The following is a 24,344-nucleotide window of genomic DNA, read 5'->3' as shown; positions in this document are numbered from 1 at the left end:
TGATTCATGCCAGACCATTAATACTCTTTTAAAATATTAATAAATTTATCCTTCTGGTAACACACATTTAATACATTTAGAGTAAGAACATTGGTGCTCTGAGAGACACTAATTGATCTATAGAGGGAAAAAAAATATTTTGAAACACAAGTAAATAGTCAGCTTTCCCTTAGAACATAATCATCTTTTTAGTGAACAGATGAATAGGTCTTACAGTATAAATGTTTGCCACTGATTCCCCTTTAAAAATGTAGGTACCTCCATTATAAGTGCTCATATCTCATATTTCATTGCACATGTAAGCTTGTCTACACATAACTTGTCTGAAGTCCAAAAGAAGTCAAGTGCTTTGGTGCTTTTAAAATGTTTCTTATATTTTGTATTTAACCAAATGAAAGTTCTTCTGTGTTCAGATTTCAGTTCTGATTTTTAAAGCTCAGTTTAGTAAGCAGTGAGGACCTCAGCATAAGACACTACTTTTCTTTGACAAAAGTATTTAAATTGTGTATAACAAGGACTTGAACTTCCTATTCCGTCAATAAACTTTTTGTAATGAACTCACTGGAATTTGCAATAAAGGATAAATTGGATAATTGTGAAGGTTGAGAAAGAAAAGGATCTATTGCATTAGATCAAAAAACAGAGAAAATGTAAGGGAAGTAAAAAAGTAACAAGAAAGCAATTTACTTAGAAACTCACAGAATGTAAATCTGCAGTAATCCTGACCTGCTGCTCTGTGCTGTTTCAAAGCAATAAAATGTACTGGTGCAAGCTGTAAATATTAAAAAAAATAAGTAAGCAATTGACATTATACATCTTTGAATTATTGAAAATAACACATGATAGAATTCTCTTTCATCCTCATGGTTACTTCAAATGATCAAAATACTGTTTATGAAAATTCCTAGGGGAAGAAAAATATATTAAAAGTTTGAACAGAGATAATTTATGGTGCTTTGTTATGAAGACGCCTGCAGAGTTGTAATTATCCCCAAAACAGACATTATAAACCCTTGAAACTTAGAATCATATTTCTGAAGTTTCAAATTTATTAAGATACAGAAATATGGAACTGTCTTGCTGAGCAGTTTTATCTCCAGCTACAGTGACATCTTGAGGCAGGAAATGAAACCACCTGGGTTTCGTTAAAACAGCAGTAATCATTGAAATTCATTAATCATAATTAAGAAGATACTGTAAAAGGAGAGGTGAAATGCCTAAGAGCTAGAAGTAGCAGAACTGTGGGGTCACATTGCTGTTTGAGGTTTGTAATTTGTTATCTCAGCTCCTCCAGCAGAGTTAACACTTCTGTGACACATATCTATGTAGAATTTGAGCAGCCTTGAGGAGCAGATTGTTTTTCCTAAGAAGCCTCCACCTGTGCTCTGCTGGCATCTCAGTTAGTGTTTTTGTTACCTGTCAGTGTAATCCACCAAGAGAACTCCTGTAAAAATAAGCTTATTGATTAGTTTTTAACTCATTTGAACAGAGAGATGATTCAGTTCTGGATCTTCTGTGTTTCCCGGTAAACCATGCATTCTAAACAACTCAGAGGGTAAATGAAGGACTTTGCAACCACAAAATCAAGTCAGGGATGGACTGAAGGGGGTGGTGAAGACATCATGTAGGATGTGTGAAAAGCTTCAAGACATGAAGAACTGAATGAAGAAGAATGGTTGTTTATTAGGAGGGTCCAATTCTGCTTAATTTTGCAAGGTTAAGAACTGGCAGTATGATGTATAGGTTAAGGAACAGGCTGCTAAGCAGAGAGCACTAAACATATTGCCTTAACAATGAGGGCAGAAGGGGGAGGAAATCAGGTTGGGAAAAACTGAAGAGTTTCTCCTTTATGTTGTCAATAACAGAGATTACACAAATGTGCAATTTGCAGTCCTGTAGTTGAAACCATTCCTAATGTCTCATTCACTGTGACAGATAGGAAAGGGCATAATTTTAACGTGCAGACTCATGAGAAAGATGCCAGTAGTAATGCAAGGAGCACTTGAGTCACAATTCAAACTGTAAAAAGCACTGTTAGTGTTTCTAATGGAGTGCACAAGCATTTATACGGTTGTTGTGTCGAAGGAATAATTTCCCACAAGATGGAGAAAAAGGTAATTTGGCTGAAGGCTTTACTGCAATGAAGTATGTAAGCAAAGCCTTAGGTGAAAGCTAAAAAAGAAAAATTGCCAGGAACTGTATTAGGTGTAAAAAGTTACTCTGGCTCTGGGAGCTTATGGATGCATGACATATTGTATACCATACCAGCTTTACATGCAGCAAATGTATTTCTCTAAAAATCCATAAAATGTTTATTTACCTTTAGTTTTCCCCTTCTTTTCTGTCCACTACAGCCTCAAATCAGGTTGTCTTCATTTTTTTGCTTCATTTTTTTTTCCACTCCCAGGTCGCATCTGCTATTGCTTCCTTTGGTAACATACATTTGTAGCTATCTTTCACTTGCTCAGAGCTTGAAAGCTTCCAGGGATGGGGCATCCACAATTTCTCCAGGCTACAAGTTCCGGTGCCTCACCACCCTCACAGGAAAGAACTTTTTTCTGATGTCTCATCTAAACCTACCCTCCTTCAGTTTGAAGCCATTTCCCCTTGTCCTGTCACTATATGCCCTTGTAAAAAGTCCCTCTCCATCTTTCCTGTGGGCTCCCTTTGGGTACTGGAAGGCTGCAGTTAGGTCAGCTCAAAGGCACCTCTTCTCCAGGCTGAACAATCCCAATTCTGTCAGCCTTTCCTCATAGGAGAGGTGCTACATCCCTCCACCTGATCTGAAAACAGTGCAGGATGGAATTATTTGTAGTTGGGGAGCAAGTTGAAATAGACCTGCAATTCCAATAGATGTGTCTCTTGAAGCGAGTACATAATTATATCAAAATAAAAATGAGTTTATTTTAAGTATGAAATTCAGAATCAATTGTACCAGACAGATTTTTTCACTTGGGTGCATCTTTGTCACCACACTGCATATTCTCCTTTTAAGATAATTTGTTTTACTCACTTGATTTTCCTGCCAGAACTGCACCCAAAGCACTGCAGGCAGCACATAGCCTTCCTCTACAGGAACATAACCCTTCCTTCCTATCCTGCTTTTAAACCTCAGATTTCATGTCTAGGTAAAAATGCAGAGTGACCTAGCATGCTCTTAACAAAGACATACACACTGCAAAGGTGTTATCCCAGGGACCCAGGATGGTACAAAGCATGACAAGGCAATCTGAGTGTCTATATCTAATAACTACCTCATAAAAATAGCTTTAAATATGATGGGTACATAAGAAAATAACTTTTAATAGATATATGTACTAGTTCTTAATAGGCCCCATTTATAAAACAGTGATGATTTTCTTTACTAAACACGAATACTTAAATTGGAAATATATTTTTATTTCGTGACATTCTTGGTATCAATCAACATCAATTTGTTAGTTTCTTAACACCAGTTTCCTAGAATAATTTAAAAACTCTTGGAAGTCATCCTTTTTCATCCTAAACTTTAATCTTGAGCCAAAAGAGAGGGAAAAAGGTTCTAACACTAATTGGTATCACAAAATCCATTTTTACACTACAAGAATCAACTCTGGTCTAGTTAATATAGTTCAAAAGTGCATCATTGCTGTTATGTCAGGCAGATACAGTAATACTTCATTCTGGTTTTCAGTTGTAACTTCAAATAAAATGCAACATAGGTAAATTTAGTTATCAATCTATTTTTATGGTTGCTTACTTTTTAAATAAATTCTGATCCAACAGCTAAGTGACCAGTAGAGTTTTTGCCTATTTTTAGAACTGTTGTTTCGGTGAGATGGGAGATACCCTGCTGAAAGGTTAAATGAAATGTCATTAAATTTTTTCCTTTCTTATCTTGGTTTTAGGTAGCTTATTGTTAGAATGCCCAAATAGGTCTGAAAGTTATTTCCTGCAAAATTATTGTGTGTTTTCTCACCTTTCCCCTTTCACACCTAATTCCTCTTTTTATAGGTTAAATTACACAGGATTTTTAAAAGCAGAATTTGTTTAAAGCACAGGAATTTTCATTATTTACTTCTGCTTTAAAATTTAGGTATGTTTTCTAGTAGTAAAAGCATGCAATCAAGGTGGGAACAAGGGGTGGAGGAGTTTTCTGAGCTTATAGTAGCTCTGGATCTGGGCAGAAAACATCCTTACTAAGTGCTTTGCACTCGTATTGCTGGAAAATAAAGTATAGTTTTCAATGTGACGTTCTTGGCAGAAAAAAACCCCAGTATGTAAAAACTGCAGTTATTCTGCTGCTGCTTCTAATTTAGACAGGATTTTTCATGCTTATAGGAACAACCTCTACAAATGCTTAAATGGGGGAAAACATTACTACAATCACTGCATTCTCTTTATAAAACTTTTTTTTAAATCCTGGCTTTTTTGTTAATAGTTTTCTGTAGTGATATTTTTAATGGTTTTTCCCTTATATAATGCATGTTGAGTACTGTTTCTGGATATTATGATTTCAGCAGGACAACCAGAGCACTAATAGATAGCTGAATGTATGACAGAGTTTTCTCCTCTCCATTATTTCTTTTAAAGAGTAATACCTTACTTTCTTTGTGGGCTTCTAATTAATGTGCTCTTCTGCATCTCCTCTCTCATTTTAATTCTGTTCCTCCCACGATAGCAGGCTGCCTTCCTGGATTTTGTAATTAGTGACCATACATTGCTAACATCATCAACTTCCAGTTCCCTCTAGATTTGTGTGTTCTTATTCTGCTTAGGTTTTTTTTTTCCAGAGATCTCAGTGAGACCGTGCTCTTGATAGATAAGTGGAGGATTTCAGTTTGGGAGGGGAAACTCACTGGACTTTGGGAATGCCATCTAGACTCAGAGGCCTAGCATCATTCACGGCACACACTGAGCCATGTGTTTTGAATATGAGTTATGGCTGCATATAATTTACATGAAATTATATCAATTACCACCTCCTTTAAGTCAGAATTAAAATGAGAAATACAGAACCTGAAGTGATGGCTAATAACTATTGAAAGTTAAATTATTATTGAACGCTAAATTACCTGAAACTGCTCAGTGTAAAAGGGGGAGAAAAAATGAAATATTTCAAAATTTGAAGCGTATTTGATAGGTCTTTCCAACATTTTTATAAAACATACCCTGTAAATTGCTTGAAGTTGAAGCAAAGTTAGTCATCATTACTGATGTATGCTCATCTGCCTTGGTTTGGCTGACTTTGAAGTTATGCTGGCTCCTATTATCCATTGCACTTTATGAGCAAAGGCAATACAGAGCAAAAACAACCAGCACACAAGACAGCTTTGTCCTTTGTACTTTACCAAATGGGCTTTGGTTTGAGGTCGTGTCCTCCTGCAGGCCATAGAGACCCACCTCATCCGAAAGTCCAGCGGGGGCCTGACGTACATCGCCGAGTGGAAGGGCGGATTGCTGGAACACAAGATGGGACACCTCACTTGTTTTGCTGGAGGCATGTTTGCTCTGGGAGCAGATGGAGCCCCCAGTGACAAGACAGGCCACCACATCGAGCTGGGTGCTGAAATTGCCAGGACTTGCCATGAATCCTACGACCGCACGCGTGAGTAACACGTTGCAGAGTCTGGCTGCACTGCTTGCCCCCATGAAGGCAGCCACCGGTGGTTTTGCATAAAGCTGAATGAAAATTGTAGCACAGTGAGAAGTGTTCATCCCTTCTGAGCAAATGCTGCCTTGCTTTAAGAGTAGCTTTTCAAATGGTTGCTCTGTTTTATAAATAATTTCTGTGCACCTGAAGTGTATCTCCTCACTGTAGTAATTGATGTGACAGTTACATAACAGTAATTAACAAGGTTCTTTCATTATGCCAATTTCTGTATAGTTGAATACAAGTAATAGAAGGACTCTGTTCATTTATGCATCAACATAGATATTACTCATGTTTTATGCACAAAAGAATATTTTGCACTCAGTTCTGTTGATGCAACGCTGCAAACAATAGAATTGCACAAAGAAAGTGGATTTCTGTACATGAAATTTCTTTGGATTTTATCATCTTCTTATAGAAATAACCCTGGCAGCATTTCATGTCCCAGAGTGTATTTTCCAGATTGATATAGAAAAGTAAATATCCTCATCTTTTAGGCAAAATTTCACTTGTTGCTACTTACACGAAGTCTTCCAGAATGCAAATGTTAGCATCACTGTTCAAACTGAAACTGCCATTTAAGGCATTCGTGAAGAACAGCTCTCTCCTACTCCAAATTATTTATAAAATATCAAAAACAGGAGGAGTTGCAGTATCTTTCATAAATTATATTGTTCTGGGTAACCTGGCTTTGTGCCACCTAAAAGCCTAGCTTGATTTGGTAATTTGGGGAGTTTGATTTGGTTACATAATTTGAAACCTTTTTTAATGCCTTTATTTTAGTCTGTGCTTTTTTATTGGCTAGGAATGAAACTGGGACCAGAAGCCTTCAGGTTTGATGGTGGTGTTGAGGCCATTGCTACAAGACAAAATGAAAAATACTACATCCTACGACCAGAAGTCATAGAGACCTACATGTACATGTGGCGTCTCACTCATGATCCAAAGTACAGGGAGTGGGGATGGGAAGCTGTTGAGGTAATGTTGTATTGGACTTCTTTGTTGTTAAATCCTAGTAATACTGTTAAGTAAGCTATTGAATGATAGCTGGACATTGTTCAGCAGTTGGAAGCTGAATATTTATTTTAAATCAGGGATATCAATTCAGATTTCCAGGAATTCATTTGCCAAATAGATGACATTTTGACAAAACCAAAAACTGCTGATATTGTATAATAGAAAAGTACCTTGTGATTTCTCCATCTTAAATACTTGTAGGATTAGGAGTCATATTTGGATGTACTGTCCCAGATGTTGAATGCTGCTGCATGTGAATGGAAAGTGCATACACGTGTCAGATTTGAGCCTTGGATATGGAAATAAGTTTTATGAAATGTATTTTCAGTTATAGTATGAAGGTGATATTAATTAAGGTGACAAAGACCAGGATGAAGGACTAGATAGTACCAAATATAAAACCATGTTACTTTCAAGAAACATAAGTTATGTGGACAAAACTCCCTAAATGACAGCAAGTTTCTTATAGATTTGAATTTTTTGTGCCACTGGCCTTTGAGCTTCAAGCAGTCATGCTGAACCTAGCTATTTGTGTTTGTCTAGCACAAGCCTTCCAAAAGGGCAGCTGGTCTGCACTGCAAAGAATGGGCTTGCCAAATCCATTGTTTACCTTATTTCAGCAGTTAATCACTCTTACTCTTAAGGCTGAGAACCTTTAGATTTACCACGTTTCATCCTCGAGGTATGGGTCCTTATTACACTTCTCTGGAGTTCACTTCTGTCCTCCTCACACTGACATTGCCCTTGCTAAATTAGCTGACATCTGACAGGAAATACAGCAAGCAGAAGAACATTATTTTTCTGTCTCTGTGTACTTAAGAAAAATGAAAAAAAATCAAAACTCTCTGCAGTATTTTGTTGACAGTGACCTCTCTTGTGCACATGTATTGCTTTCCAGGATTTCAAAAATATCCTGTTTTTCAGTTTACCCAATACCTTGTTTCCAGAAATGTATGATTACAACCTTCTTGGAGGGGCTTACACCACTAGTTAAAGAAGGTTGCTCTGCTCTGAGGGTAGGACATGTAGACTTGTGCCCTCCAATTTCTCATCCCTAAGGGACCCTACTAGAGAGCTGTTACTGGGTTAGGACCCCATAAACCCAACTCCCTCCACAGCAACTAAGATCTCTAAATGCATTCAGTATTCACTGTGTAGATATTGATCATATCAGAAATGTTGTGCAAATGCTGTTGAGCATCGTGGAAAAAAAGGTTATTTCAAGTCAGGTAATTACATATCCTCCAGGAATTGTAAAATGTAAAACAAAATCTGCTTTCCAAAAAAGAATAGTAGTATTACCTCTGCTTATACTCTCAAACTTCTTTCCTGAATATTCACAATTGTTCCATGCCTGCACTGAGCACTGTATTCAGCTAGGTAGAGAGCAGTTATTTAGGGTATTGTATTTGCCTCCCTCAGGTGTTGGCTCTGGGGGGCCCTGAAACAATATGCTTCTGAATTACTAATTCCAAAGCAATTTGGGTTTTAAAACCTCTAATTTAGAGGGCTGTTCCCTTACTTTCTTATTTGCTAACACCACCCATAGGCACACATTTTACTACTGGACTCTTCCCAGGCAGATAATAATTGGCATATTTACAATGGCTGTTTGTGGAAGTCATCCCATCAGGCTTCAGCAATGCCAACTGTTCCTTCTCCAGGAGATGTTTTTCCTGACTCATTGTTACTGCCCACACTGATAACATTGTTATAAACAATTCAAATGTTTTCCTTATTATTATTCTTTACCCATTTGGTTCAGTTTGTTTGTATTTCTTTCAGGTTGGTACACTTGTTTACCTCCTTCTCACTCCCCACGTGTCCCTTGTTTAACATTCTTGTGGTTATTCTCAATCTGGCTCCAACACAGCCAGATGGGTGTGGGAGATGCAGCTGGTCCCATTCTGCCCAGGGCACATCTTCCACTCTCCAAACGTGCAGTTGGGTGTTTCACAAAAACAAATCTTGCAGCTTTCCAGAATTTATGCAGTCAGTTGTAGGTTTAAAATCTTTTTTCTTTCCGTTCTCTCCTGGTGTTTATAGCCGTACAGCTCCACCTAATACAGTATTTTTTTGTTACAGCACATATCATGCTAGCTTGCCGTAAATTCTGTTCCCCCTTGCTCCTTAATGCTGCCCCAAAGAGCACCTGACCCATTCTGTCCTTGGGGAAACCCCCAACCACTGAGGGCCATTGGTTTAATTATCAGTACCTGTTGCACAAAGGGGAACCTGAGATTGAAACAAGAAAAAAGAGGAAACTAATGATCAGACCATTTGGGTTTTGTCCAAAAAAAGTTGTTCTTCATGTGTTCCATGTCCACTTTTAACTCATTACTCTGGCGATGAGAACTCATTAGGTTTTTTTCCAGGGCCTTTGTAGTAGAAAAGGAGGCAGGTTTAGAGTCATGACTTTTGAACTCTCTGACAAGTCTCTTAAGTCTTTCTCTAATGTTATAGACTAAAAATAAGCTATAGCCTGTCCTGTTTTTTTCTTTGTGAATTTTCTCTGCTGCTTTGAGTCCAAGATAATTTTGTATGTACTTCAGCAGCTGGAGAAAATGCAGTTATGACCACCAGCAATATCCACTGTTACTGAGTCAGAAAGGTTTTATCAACTTAGCTCATGAAAGCCTCCCTCTCTGCATTATAAATGTGGCACATATTTTAAATTTGTATCACTTCCTTTGTTTTCCCCTTTATGATAGTTTGAGACTGTCAGCCAGTTTTCACTGTGCTTGATGTTTTCCATTACTGTGTCATAACTGATCCTAGCCACCCTCATTTCCTGAGAACTGCTTATTTAAAATGTGCTTGATTGTTTCTTCCTGCCCACCACTACCCCTATCACTGTGAACATCACTGCGCTCTCAAACTGCAGGAGAGGGCACAAAATCCCATCACTGCCAGGATGGTTGACAACCTGGAGCCTTTTTATCCTGCTAATCCTGCAGGTGGATGTCCTGTTCCTTTAGTTAGGTGGAAAGTAGCTTTGAGGGATGAGATGCTTCATATTTGCATCAAGCAGATACCACCAGAAGGCAAACATGGGGCAAGTTAACCCCTTAGTTTACATCATAGCAGTGTCTCCAACTGCCTTTATGATGCCTCTAAACTCAGAGAATGCTCAAAGTACGTTAGAGCATATAAATGGTAAATGCAATTTGCTTTTATTTTACCTCATCCTGTTTAGAATGCAGATATTTCCTTGCACAGTAGCCTTATCCTTCAAGTTCTGCTTCTGCTGTGCCTTGAAAAGCATCATCTTTTGTTTGACATTGAAAATCCAGACACAGATGCAGAATTTGGAATTCGTTGCAGGTTGAAGTATACAAGAGGGAAGGAATACCAGCCAGAGGAAATTAGTTCTTTAAACTTAAATATATTTGTCATTTAGTAGAAGTGTCCAGGAAAATTAAAGAACCTTAGGACACATAAGAAAAGACAAATAGGCTGTTATACTTTAAAGGATCTCTTCTGGAGAAAAATCCCTTTTAAATATATGATAGGCTTACTCTCCAGTGAAAACCAAGGAGAGCCTGACGTGCAAGCCAAATGTGTGCACACAGCTACAGGGACTCCAGAAAAATCAAGGACATTTAGGATATCCACTCACAGCAAAACACAGATCTTAAAGAGCCTTTAGAGCAGGGGAAGGTGATGAATAGTTCAGTAATTATTAGTGACTCTTAGTCCCATCTGTCTTCAGAAAATACTTATTCTGCCTGGTTTAGATATATCCTCTGCCTTGCTTTTTTAGCTTGTGTGTTTTGAAATGCAGCATCTTTCCCTAAATAAAATCTACACATCCTGTACTCACTTCAGTGGTATTTGTAGTAACTTCAGAAAGGGAGGAACCAGTTATCTCCTGGCTCTTTCTTGGGGAGGATAGAGCCCCAAGTATTTCTGCCTGAAAGTTGTTGTTCCAATACCATCTCCACAGAAGACACCTTGTTTCACAGTAGTGTGGTCCTGAGTGAATGCAGCCAGCCACAATCCTTACTGTCATTTTCATTGCAAGAAGTTACTAGGGTTAAATAGCATTTTCTTAATTTGGTCTTGAATCATGAATTGTTTTAAATATAATCATCTTAAATTCTCGTTACTCCTTCTTTATACTGTCTGATACCAGAGAGTTGTTGTAAGCAAAGAAGCAAAGAGAAATGAATGGAGCAAGAATACTTGTAGCCTTATCAAATACATAAATTATAAAGAAAAAACCCTATTAATTAATTTTTTTAATATAGTAGTGATAAGATAATCAATATTCAAATAAGATATTGGATAGCAGTATTAAAGAAGTTATGGCTCATATATATGCATATAGGTACCACCTTTCTATTGCAAACACCTAATAAAAAAAAAGCAACAAAATTTATTAAATAGTCTCACTGCATCTATTTTACTATTTTATCCTTTTATATACTTTTCATCTGATCTTTTTTCTCCTTCATAAATATAGGACATTCCTGTAGGCAGAAAAGGCAGCCCATGTACTCCTTTTTATTGTGAAATAGGAATCAGTCATCTGTTTTACACCTTTTAACTGAATAAAGGGTTTGGAAACTAGCTAGAAAAAATTACATTGTTACTGTTACAGCTAAATTATGTTGTGTTAAGTCCTGGCTTTCTATCTATGCCTGTGTAATAGACAAAGCTTTTTCAGAGAGGTAGCAAAGAAAAATATGACTGCTGCACAAGAGAAATTCAGTCAGAGCCCAATATCAGTGGTTTCCCATTGAAAAATTAAATAATTGCAAAGAGAAGCCATATAACTTACACAGAAAATGGAGAGTTGCCTTTCCTTTTTTTGAAGGGATTTGCAGGAGCTAAGGAAAAGACTGATCTTTAGTATGGCGTTCAATCATGTTACAATCATTTTAAGTACCAAACTATGACCAGAAAAGTATAGGTAACACAATTTCCAAAGGCTGAGAGATTGGGAGAAAAAGGCTATTGTTACTCCTATTAAGAAGAGGAGAAAGAATATAAGTGAAAATCCATATGTCTTTAAATCCTTATACCCATACATCTTTCCTTCTGAAAGCTGGTTTGTGTTCGCTTTTTATTAATTTATTATTTTGCTTCTCTTCCTGAATATGAAATTATACAGGTACGCCTATGTCTTTTTTTTTAAGAGTTTTTCTACGTAGACATTTACCAAGTTTTCACCTCTTTATCAAAGGAATTTGCAGAATTTTTTTTTTTTTGCTAGTTTTATTGCCAAACAGAAAAACTGACATATTTATTTTGTTAATCCCACTGATTTGGGTGATCTCTGTTTCAGGCGCTGGAAAAACACTGCAGAGTCGATGGTGGCTATTCTGGCCTTAGAGATGTTTATAACAATCATGAAAGCCATGATGATGTGCAACAAAGTTTCTTCCTTTCAGAGACACTCAAGTAAGTTGAGAAAGTTGGCTTTCATTAATGTGAAGTAGCTCTGTGTATCATCTTTACAGATAAGTATTTATCATTAGTACCCTTGACACTCTCACGTAACAAAATCTGAGTGAAATAGCAGAGCTCTTCTTAGGTGGCAGGAAGCAAAATTGTCCTTATTTTTCCAGTCTGTGTCAATAACATAAATTCCCTGACTACTGCAAATTATCTTTACTTCTGATAAAGGTACTTGATAGTTTTTGAGACATTGCATCTCCTGTCTTTGATAGGATCTAATTATATATGCCAGCACTAATGAAACAAATTGACTAGGCAGAGAACATAACAGGCTTATATTGCATACTTTTCATTTTAAAATTTTAGAAAAAGAAGAAAAAAAAACTTCCATGGAAAGCATGCAGGGCCTGTTAAGAGAAAAAACCAATGCTTTCATTATCTATCAACATCTCCTAAATTTTTAATGAGATAAAACTTTTGTCTTGATCTCTTCAGTTCTGGATTTTTTTTTTTTTTTCTGTGCAAGAAAAAATCAGTCATGTCATCTCAACAGGAAGTTTAATACTCAAGTAAATTAAAAATGAATTATTATGTGTTCTCCTGAAAATCACTTCCCTGATGTGGTCTCATTTCCCTTTTTTTTTTTTTTTTTCTTGCCAGGTACCTGTATTTGCTATTTTCTGAAGATGATCTTCTTCCATTTGAACACTGGGTCTTCAACACAGAGGCTCATCCTCTCCCTGTTCTTCACAAAGATGATGGGAATAAAGAAGAAAACCAGAAATAGATGAAGATTAATTTATACTTTGTTTCATTCCTTACGTTTCCAGGACTAGGGCACATGATTTGGTTTTAAATTCCTAAGTTAAATTTTTTAATCAAGTGTTTTGCAGTCTGTTTTCTTTAACAGTAAATTTTTATGAATGTACCCAATTAATTATGATAAAACCTTAATCCTCTAATTCAGATTATTACCTTCTTAGAAGTGAAATAGGGTATCTTCCCAGATTCTGTTAGGCTGCAGTGTCATTTTGGACAAAAAAAGCAGAAGGTCTGCATGTTACTTGTTTCTTGTTATGCTTTTAATTTGACTGCAAAATTCTTCTCTCCTCTGTGAGGAGATCTATGCTTTAAGCTGTAATATTTTGCCATGTTGCAAAAAGCCATATTGAATTAAGTATAAAGAGCTTTTTCTTTTTCTTTTTTTTATGTTCTATGTCAGTTTGTTTTGTGTGTCATCCAGGACAAATCTTGTGACTGTGACAGCCTCTTCTTGTGCGGGTCTATCATTACTTGCTGGAGTATCTGATGTATTTCACTGTCAATGAAGTTGACATAGGGGTACTTTCATCTCATGCAGACCCAACTCTGAAACTGCAGTATAAGTTGAAGTTAGATTAAACTAGTTTCTATGGATTTAGCACATTAGTTAGCAGACCTTAGTTTTTCAGGTTTTGATTAGAATATTGTAATAGAATCAATTGTTTCCTCCCTTTTCTAGGTGGTGTTATTCTTATGTCTTTAGTCAAGCTACTAAGGAGTAAAATAAGGGAATCATTTCATATTAAGAAAGGGACTATTAACCTTCTTTATATATTTAGTCCAGTAGCTTTCATTTGGTTGGTTGGCAAAAAAAAATCCACTCAACAACATTTTCCTGCAAGTTCAGATTATATCAGATACAGTCTGTTTGTTTTTCTGTTACTTTTGCAAAGATTTTGGGTAGGTCCAGACTTGACACCAGGCTTGGTGGTTAATTGTCACAAAGCAGTTTGATGTATCTGTGTGAATAAACTTGGGTGTTCAGATGCCTTGAAGAAAACCTGCCTCCTCAGAAGAAGAGAAGTCATTCAGAGAGGAAGTTATCCTGCTCTGAACTAAAACTTTCTGACAACACTGCCTTGTCTTAAGTAACAGAAATGCAATGGGCTTAAAAAATATTCCTTCAAGTAGAGGCCTGGCTTATTAAGAAAGGTAACAGCTTTGCCAAAAATGTTTGCTCTGTGGCATCACCAAAGGGAAAAAGAAATGAGGCACAATTAATTCCTGTTTCTACTTGGTTTGAAGTGGTTTACATGATTTTTAAGTCTACCTGTTTTCATTTAGTGATGGGATGACTTCCATACATTTCAGGTAGGAAACACCTGGCTTCCCATTCTGAGAAAGAACATTATTCCTTGATTGGACTGCAGTGGAACAAACCTGGTTCTGAAGAGTAATGTTCTTGAATGGTATTTAGTAAGACAGCTCACATGTCCAGCCTTGCTAATCACAGCTGACGGAACACATTTGTTTAAGCTTTAGAGTGCATTTTTTCTTTTTTCTATGCTGATAGAGGTCTGCAGTGGAGGTTTTCTTAGGTAGAAGCCAAAAATAACTAATTACACTTTTATATATAGCAGCTAGAGCTTGCCCTCAAGTCTGCAAGGACAGCGCTGCCTGTTGCCTCCCCTGCTGCCAGAGGAGATGGCACGTGCCCCACAAGCTGCCAAAGACACTGGTGTAGGGGACAAGGCATGGATCCACTGATGCTCCAGCACAGCCTGGCAGGGCTGGCCATTCCTGGATGAGAGTTATTGGGGCACCTTGGTGAGCCTGGGCCACCCAGCACTGGGAGAATGGATAGAAATGGATGTGCAGGTAAAGCCTGCTCACACAGAGCCAGGCACAGCGGCTCAAAACTTTGTGCTCCACTGTTTTTAAATTTTTATCTTCTTTTTTAAAGCATGGATTCCCTCATGGCACAGCAGGTTTCTGAACCCAGCCATGCAAGGATGAGGTCTTGACTCTCTCCTCTGTTGAAAATCAGAAATTCTGCTGCTTTTGATTCTCCAGAATTTGTGCCACTGGAGGACTATACTTCATTGTATTTCTTTATAGATAGTATTTATAAAGGAGATTTTTTTTCCATCCCCTGAATCACCATAGCTGTGGAATAAAACCAAAATATTTCCTCTCTTTTTAACATGTAATAATAATTTTTTTTCTTATTTATGCTTAGTGGGTCACCTGCTGCTACTGCCCCTCTCATGTATGCGCTGCTTTAGACTTCATCTCAGTTAAATAACTACAAAAGCTCAGACAGAAACAGTCTTTGAGAAGTGTGTTTTCTAAGCCACTTTCTACATGGTTTCCTTAACCAAGGTTTGCTTCCCCCAGCTGTCTGTGGTGATGTTGCTGGTACTTAGCAAGCTGAAGGGAAGAGCAGAGAACCAGACAGGTCTTCTCCATGTTTCAAAAGCAGGCTCCAGTCACATAGCTCTATGTGCATTGGGTCTCATGTACTTAAATATAAGCATCATGGTTGTTTCCTTGTAAAATGGACATTTCATAGCGTGGAATTTTCCTTCGCGTGGGAGTTAGGATGATCTGAAAGAGCACAAATTTGATGTGGTATTGGTATTCAGGTTGTATGTACAAACTGCACTATACTGTACTTTTTGTAAAGTAATGTAAGTAGACGAGAAGATTGTACAACGTGTAGATCTGCCAGCTGTAAGAAAAAAACTTTTCATAAACTGAGAATATATCAACTTTTCTTTTTGTTTTTAAATAACCCCAAAACACCAAAGTTAGAGCAATCATTTTTGAACAGTCCATATTTACCACTGCTTGTTAGATCAGTAAGGTAACATGCATTTTAATTCCCATTCACTTAACTCACTTCATGGAAGTGGCTAGTGATGATGACTTTGTGTTCCCAGTCATTCATAAGAGCAAAAGAAATTGCTCATTGTTAGGGGGGGAGGTGGCAGGGGGGAGAAGACAGTGACATGGACACATTGTCTTTACATAAACGCACTGCCCACACTTCTTCCACTTCTTTGTAGCATAATAATGCATTTAAATCTACATATGTTGGGTCCCAAGAGGTAGAGCCCTTTAAATGGCACCAACATTGTTTCACAGGGAAAAAAAAAATTTTGATTGTTTGTGAGATAAATATTGCATATGTGTTGGTTATACACAGATTTTTTGCAATGCCCAATAGCTCACTGTTTCTATGGTAACTTCATACATATCCATTTCTATCATGTATTTAAATTGGTTTTGATTTGTACATATTCCATTTAGTCTTATCATCTTTATATAAACTGAAATTATGGAATAACATAATAGATCAAGATGCTTAATTTTTAAGAACTTATATTTGTAAAAATTTCTCTATTGTGAATAAAGTCTTTTAATATATCTGTTCAACTGGTTATAGTTTTTCTTACGTGTGTAGCAGAAGTATCTACAGGAATCTGCTGCATATTCTGGTTTAGCTGCTGTACTCACAAATTTTTGTCAGTACTCTGTGTACTCGTTAAGATGCTGTTCTTAATTAATGTCAAAATGTGTATAGAATAGTGTATAGAATTTCTACCACTGAAATAAGTTTCTAGGATTTTTTTTGTCAATAAAATTCAGCATAGCAAATGTACTTTGGTAGAAAAAATGAGCCTGCTAATGAAAAGAGGGAAGCTGGGAAGTGGGAGGTGGCAGGCAATAAGCACAGTGAAGGTCAGTCACTACAATTCATGCTCTGCACAACACAAGTGGGCAAAGCTAAATGCCATTTAGGAGCAAACAGCGCAGTGGAGATGACAAGGCTGTCACAGTGCCCAGTGTTACATGACCATGTAATGAAATCCTGTCGTTAGCCCATGCTCCAGAGGAGAGGGAAACAGTTGTCATAGGAACTGTAACTATATTTTGTTTCAGAAGGACATTAAGATTTCCAATCTAAATATTGAAATAACAGCTACACCTTCTGGATAACCTTGTCTTCTCTGTTTAGTAGGAAGCCTCCTCCCAAGGTGATACTGAAATAAACTGCTGTGGTTTTACAGAACAGTCTCAGTAGTATCAATTCCTGTCAAAAGACTTACTCATTAGACCTGCTTAAATCATTTTTGAGGGCAGCTCTGAGATTTTTTGCAGCAGTTTCAGCTACACAGTGAAGTCCTTGGGGCAGTCAGGAGACAGTGCCCTCCTGCAGCCAGCCCCAGCACTAGACAAAGGCAAACATGAACTAATGCAAACCTTCCTGCAGACTGGGATTCAGAAGAGATGTAAACACAAGCCTGGGTTAGAATTTCAACCAATTCACTCTCCTTAATTGGATGCTTGGTGTGGTTTGTTTTCTGCAGGAGGAAAGGGAACTAGAGCTGAGTTGACAATTAGGCAAGACAAGCAGGATTTGCCCCATTTGCATTGCCCTGTGGCCTTGCTCTATCACAAGAGGAACTCAGCACTCACACGGCAGCATCTGCTATGGAAACAGCCCTTCATCTGATCCGCCTTAATCTTGGGATTAGTCTGTCCTAGTTGAGCTCAAATGCAGGAGGAGAAATTACACAGTGAAAAGCAAATTGCCAAACCCAGGAAATGGTCACTGGGATTCAAGAGTTCTGCTCTGAATATGTGGAATTTGCAGGCAACCCCAACAAGGGAAGAGATGAGAATCTTGACTCCATGTTTCAGAAGGCTGATTTATTATTTTAAGATATCATATTAAAAATTATATACTAAAACTATAGTAAAGAAAGAGGAAGGGGACATCAGAAGGCTAGAAAGGAAAGGAATGGAATGAATAATAAAATCTTGTGACTGACCAGAGAGTCCGACACAGCTGGAATGTGATTGGTCACCAAGTAAAAACATCCACATGAGACCAATCAAAGATGCACCTGTTGCATTCCACAGCAGCAGATAATTATTGTTTACATTTCATTTCTGAGGCCTCTCAGCTTCTCAGGAGAAAAAATCCTAGCAAAAGGATTTTTCAGAAAATATGTCTGTGACACTGAATACTGCAACAAGAGGTAAACCACAGGGTTTATGCATTCATGCATGCTCAGAGTGGTGGAGGGAACAAGTCCCACATCTGCAGAACCCAGCTAGAGCCCAGCAGGCTGTTAGCACTCAGCATTATTCCAAAGCCAGCACTTTGACCCTCATGTCTCAGGTACCTGCTCCTCTGTCTGCACCAGCTCTCACTCACCCTGTAAACTCACCATAATAAACCCTCCCACTGGAACCCCCTCAAACTTTCACGTGCTCTCCAAACTCTGTGCACACTTTGTGGCCAAGTTGTGGAAGGTTGCTTCCCTTTTTCCATTCTTGGGCTGACATTTTACAGGACCACTCTCATTATTAATATTTTATGTCTTCATTCCAGTTGTGTGTTGCTTTCACATCATCAATCAAAGTAGCTCAGAGCGATTATTAGTCTTGAGCACCTCAAGTTAATAAAAGTTATTAGAAAAAAAGTTAATTAAAGAAAAAAAGCCAGTTGGCAGTGTGGTTTTAAAGTACTGTAACAATCTTGTCCAGAAAAAATACTACTGTCCACATCTTACTTTAATCCCAAACCTGAACATTTCTCACTATAAAAGTGAGAGAACATTCAGACTCTATTTGTGTTTTATACTGTGATATATTTACAGATCTAAGCAAACCTTACAACTATGCACTTCTGCCATAGGATTTGATAGACTGTAATATAGTTCTTAGTATCTAATTCTCACTTCTTTCTGTTCCAAAGCTAAGAACAAGGAGGCAACAGTGTCACACCAAAGTATTTGAACATTTTTTAATTGGCTGGTCACAGCTGAAACCTGCTTGGGCAATCTTCTGTCTTTATATCCATGGTGTCACCAGAAATGGGCTAACAGGGAGAAATTTCTTGCATCAATGAACATTTTTCTTTCTAAAAATAACTTGTACAGCAAGAGAACCAGCTCCATTTAAGTCAGTGGCAAAATTGTTCATTTAATCAAAGTCAATTTTTCACACAGAGAAAACAGTTCCATAGAATTTTAATGGGGACTTGTGGAGGGGATACAGCTTAAGGAACACTTGAGGGAAAGGCAGCAGACATGCTGTGCTTCTCTTTTCTTTCTTTTATTTTTTAATATCCTACAGATTATCAGCTTCTCAAATATGGTTGAGACAACAAACATCATGTATGAATTTATTCTCACTAAGCAAACTCTCCATCTTCTTATCACTCAGAGCTGTTTTTTCACAGTGAAAACAAATCAGTGGCTTCAGTTCAGCTGTTGCTTGGCTTTTTTAATGAAAGTCTGCATGTCTTAACTTGAATAGCTTCAACAAAATTTGAAGCTGCTTTTTTGCTATCATTCTAAAACGTTTTAATATATCACATATATCACTCAGTTTCCAACACTGGCTGCCAAATACACACAAAGCCAAATCTTCAGCTTTCATATTTTGCATTCAAAATCCTGCAGCCTCTTTCCACTTCCCAGCAAAAATTTTACAGCCAGACACAGCAGAGAGTTCCCATTTTGTGGGACTCCATTAATTTTATGAAATATGCTGACAACTAGCAAGCATGACATAAATATTATATGTTAAAATAAAAGTATACTTGTCAAATAAGAGGCCATTCTGGTGTGCATTATTAATAACAACCATTTCTACCTTGCAGTGCCATAAAAGTAAAGCAAGTTATGTGAACACATTCTCTTCCTGAAAATTTTTACAATATGAGATAAGGTAAATCTAAGTCACTGGGCAATTATTCAAACATGAAAAGGGCATAGGGAGATCAGCAGTGAAAAGAGTAAGGCAAAATGGGTCGCTGAAAGCATTGGGTTGAAAGGAAGATGGCAAAGGGACAATGACTTACAAACAGAAACTATTACAACAGGCAAGATGATCCACGAGAGCATTAAGGTACTTCAGAATGGAGGAGAAGGAAACAAAAATAATGGGTAGGAATCACAAGCTGGGCACTTCAAAAGCATCATCTTCAGACAGGCCAAGAATTTAAAAATGGCACTTCCTTCCAAGGACTGGAGCTCACAGAACAGACATGCTACAGAGGAAAACTGTGGTGTGCCTGCTCTGCATCTGCAGGGGCACTGACTTTGAAAACCTTTACTACAACCAGAAATAAAAAAAATTCAAAACATTACCCAAATATTATCCTGCACTGCAAGATGATCTTCAGTCCTCTCACAACTCCAAAATTCCCATCTCTCATCATGGTGTATCCATGCATCTCTGTGTTTGCCCATGGCACAGGAGGCTGCTGGATGGCTGAACACCTGCCTGCCCATGGGAAGCAGTGAACTAATTCCTTGTTTTGCTTTGCTTGTGTGTGCAGCTTTAGCTTTCCCTGTCTTTATCTCAACCCATGAGTTTTCTGACTTTCACTCTTCCAGTTCTCTCCCCAGTCCTGCTGGTGGGGGAATGAGGGAGTGGCGGCCTGGGCTTAAACCACAACACCAGGAAAAGTTGCAATTATTTGTGCATACTTCCTTACATTATTAACTCACTGTCCTTAGCTTCTACGCTTCACATTCACTTGAACCCCTCCCTGGATTTGTCCTTTCACTTGGAGGTGGGAACCTAGAGGCATTCTTCAAGTAATCACCCAGAGATGCACACAGACCTTTAAAGGTTAGGGAGAGATGGAGATTTCCCTGAACTCACACAGCTCTCCCCTGCCTACCCAGACCTCAAGCATTTGTACAGCTTCCTATATTTGAATTGGCTTTTTTTTAAATCCTGGTGGCAAATCCCAGCCCAGGCTGCAAAGCAGAAGGATTAGCACTTGGGCTGGAGTGATCACTGGGGACTCCACCAAGCCCTAGGCTGAAGCTGTTTGTAGTGTTTAGCCAAGAGCCCCAAATTGTTGTAAACAGCAGTAATCACAGATCTGCAGCATGAGGAGCTGATTAAAAGCCCAGAAGTATCATGTGTGGTAGTACTGAGACAGCAGCATCTTCAGAGTAATTTAGGGGAATGTTATAAAGAGACGCAAAGTATTTTTCTGTCTCCAGTTACCAGCCATAATGTGCAAAATAATTCATTAAGAAAGGGCAGCCTGCACATCATCTCCACTCAGAGGAACCAGAAAGCCCACAAAAATGAAAAGAGAAACATAATCATTATATTAATTACTGATAATGCAAGGTTTAGCAACTCCATTTCCTATTATAATAGCCCAGCTTCAAAAAGACTGATGCAAACAGTTCTTAGGAAACAAAACACCAGTAGGAATGAGCCAGTCTCCTTGCTTAGCTTTCTAAAGAGCCTTAAAATGCTGAAAGTGACCAGGTTAGGTAAAAATGGACATTTTGTGGGGTTTAATCCCTTGACTCCAATAAATAAGCATTACCCACACTGCAGAACCAATGCATTACTGCTAGTCCCATAGATTTTTATGAAGCACCTACTTGAACCTTTGAAAGCCAGAGGCCATCTCAGAGCCAATTCAGAACTCCTCTCTTCTCTGCCTTCAAAAATAAAATACACACCACCCTTCCTGTCCTTCTCTACAGTGGCAGAACAAGGTTCCAAGGTTCTTCAAAAAGTTAGCAAAGCAATGTCTTTACCTCTTTTCATGCTTTTTTTTTTTTCTTTTTACATCCACCTCATCCTTTCCCAAGTCTCTCATTTCAGGCAACGTCTAAACCCTGAGAGGGAGCTGCCATTCAGCCCACACCACAGAACAGAGCCCTGACCATCCTTTAACTTGGGGATTTTCACAACATTTTCACTAGTAACAGTCCTGGAAGGAAGTTCCCAAGCTCATTTCATTTGTGCTTTCAGTCCAGCTTATTTGTCCAACAAGGTAGAAGATGATGTACTTCATCTAAGTCTCATAATGCCTACTCCCACAGGCCCTAATCTTTTCATCTTATTACTATATAACTTTTAAACCAAAGGATATTTGCTTTTCTTTCAAGATTACTTTCCACTCTGTCCCCAGGAAAGATGTGAAGACTGAAATACACTTGGAACAAATACAGGAGAAGGAGAGGAGGAAATGCTCTTATTCAAGCATAGCAATAGAGCAGCAGAGTCCCATTTTCTGGTGCCTCACCTGGGGAGAGCAGATCCCTCTACAAACTAGCCAAGAATTAGATCTGTATTTACAGGAGGCAGCGTGTACACCACGCACACTAAATGACTCACCCGGGGTTACAGAGCCAGGCAGTCAAACCCCCTCAGCACAGCTGCCAATTCTCAGCTCCACTCAGCTTTCCAGCTGCTGAACAATAATCTTTTTCTCATCCCCATGTAAGACATGAGCCAATTTTACTTTTATGAGACTAAATTACCTCTATTCATCTCCTGTCACTGTAAATGAGTTACTAGTGAACTCTCTCATTTCTCAAAATTTTACTCACAAATGTCTTTATAATTCCATTTACCTGCACATGAAGAGATACATGCTGTTTATACAAGCATAAATCAGGTGTGATTTACTTTGCATTAAGTTGCTGTTTAACTGCTGGAGAAGAGACAACTGTAAGTAGTAAAAGAAAGCAAAATTTTTTTTACAAATTAGAAGTGGAGAGACAATGGCTAATATGCCTTAGATGGGAAAAGGTTTCAGGAGTCAGACTCAAAGAGAAAGCATCATGAAGCAACAAGCACAGCACACGTCCCTCAACATGTGGGAGCTGACTTAGGACATCTCCTGCATCCTTTCTTTGCATTCCCTGTGAGGGCAGGAGGAAAAGGCACACACTATTCAGATTGCTCCATGAGCAGTTGGGTGCAGTCAGGAATCTGCAATACAAGAGTGCAAGAGTAACCATAAATAAATTGGTACAAGGAGTTACTAAAAGGGATACCAGGAGTTACCAGTCTTCATCTTTCACTATGCACAATGAGACAGGACAGCAGGTAAATGGTCATGGCCTGACAACACTCCTGGAAAAAATATTAGATTTCTAACCATGATCCATTTCTAAATGGCAATTTAGTCTGGCTATGTGGGCTTGTACCTCTCCAAGGGCTTTCTAACCTTTCAGGACAATTTTTTACCAGAGATAAAGTACTCCAGTTCCACTAACAATCACACACCATAAAAATGCAACATTAAGAAAAAGGAGAGGGAATTTATGGCAGCTTTTGATCCCATCAAATGTTGTGGTGGTGGTAAATCAGTTGAGAACATGGAGCTGCTCACTTTAGGGAAAATAGGAAGCACACAGATGTCAATAACTCGCAGCAGCACTGCTGGCTGCTCTCAGCAAGAGGGGCGTCAGGGAGAGGTGGGGAGGCACCTGCACCCATCAGGAGCTGCAGTATTTTGGAGGCAGCAGCAAGGGAAATTAGCAGGTTGTGGTGTGCAAGGTCAGGTCTGTAAGGAAGAACCTTTGAGCAAAGACTCTTCTTTAGCCAAAGAGAACAAGTAGCTCCTCAGTGTCTATACCTGCAACCAAGTTATTTTCCCCTTGTGGGAATGCCCAAAATGTGCCAGGTCCTTCTCCTAGCCTGAGGAGACTCCCTCCACTGGCAATTTATGATTTAACAAAATTAAAATGAAGGCGTAATTACCAAATAAGCATCTCTTATGCCTATGAGGTTTTTCTTGTTTCCCCAGCTTTGTGACCTTCTTCAGGCTGTTTTTGACCTTCTTTGATAACTTGGAAACTATAGTCACATCAGTGTTTCCAAAAGTTTTAAAAAATCCTTTTAAGAACTGTATAAAGATGAATACTTAACAATTTTTTCTCCTTCGCTAAACAGAAATAAGCAAGGCCCTGGGAGTTGTTTGGCTTTTTTTTTAAGTTTTATTTAAGGGCAGGTAAGAGGGGAAGAAAAGGATCTTTTGCTAAAAAGTTAGTCTACTACAGTTCAATGGATTTCAAATTCCCAAGTTTTCAATTAAAACCTGGATCAAAGTAACAATGAATGCCAGTTGGAAAGCCTGCATTCATCTGAAAACAGAGACTAATAAGTCCAGAGCTTTCCAAACCCATCACACTCAGCAGCCCCACAAGGGATGGAGAGGAGCGGCACAGACCTGCTCAGCCAGCTGGGCTGTCAAGTGGCTTCTATTTCCCTGTGTGAGGGAGCAGGAAAGGTGTTAAGCAGACAGATGATGAAAAAAATGGGGGGAGGAGGGCAGAACATCAGAGGCAACAAATTCATAAGAATAATTTAATTTAGAACATAAAATTAATCCAACAAAATAGAGGAACAGATGCGAAGGGATTTGAAACTCCTTCTTGGATCATATCCCCTTAACTTCACTGTACTCACAATCTGAATGTGATCTTATTTATTCAGGATATTGAAACCATATTAATTAAGCAATAAAATGCTCCAGACAGCTTCTTGTTAGGATTATTTACATACTATGTGTGTTAAAGGGGGAGGAGGGGAAATTAGTATCTCCATCCTGAGAGGTGACTAAAGGCTTGAGGAAACAATTCCAGGCTTTTTATAGCATGAAGGATTCCTCTTTGCTGTTGGAGCACTTGCCACAGTGAGCTTTTTGAAGGACTCTGCTAATTAAGATACATACTCATAC

General features: G+C 38.3%; 1 protein-coding gene across 1 annotated transcript in view; it reads left to right on the top strand.

Moving 5' to 3' along the window:
• The window catches only part of MAN1A1 (mannosidase alpha class 1A member 1), a 139,435-nt gene extending 123,183 nt beyond the window's left edge, over positions 1-16,252 (top strand). The window contains exons 9-12 of the mRNA XM_064707965.1: positions 5,368-5,587; positions 6,438-6,610; positions 11,940-12,055; positions 12,713-16,252. Coding sequence (XP_064564035.1) covers positions 5,368-5,587; positions 6,438-6,610; positions 11,940-12,055; positions 12,713-12,839 — 636 coding nt within the window. The 3' untranslated portion in view covers positions 12,840-16,252. The remainder of the gene's footprint in view (positions 1-5,367; positions 5,588-6,437; positions 6,611-11,939; positions 12,056-12,712) is intronic.
• Positions 16,253-24,344: the final 8,092 nt, after the last annotated feature.

This window comes from Zonotrichia leucophrys, chromosome 3 (assembly GCF_028769735.1).
Source record: "Zonotrichia leucophrys gambelii isolate GWCS_2022_RI chromosome 3, RI_Zleu_2.0, whole genome shotgun sequence".
Lineage (NCBI taxonomy): Eukaryota > Metazoa > Chordata > Aves > Passeriformes > Passerellidae > Zonotrichia > Zonotrichia leucophrys.
The sequence above is the reverse complement of the archived record's forward strand: the minus strand, read 5'-3'. Positions and strand labels throughout refer to the sequence as shown.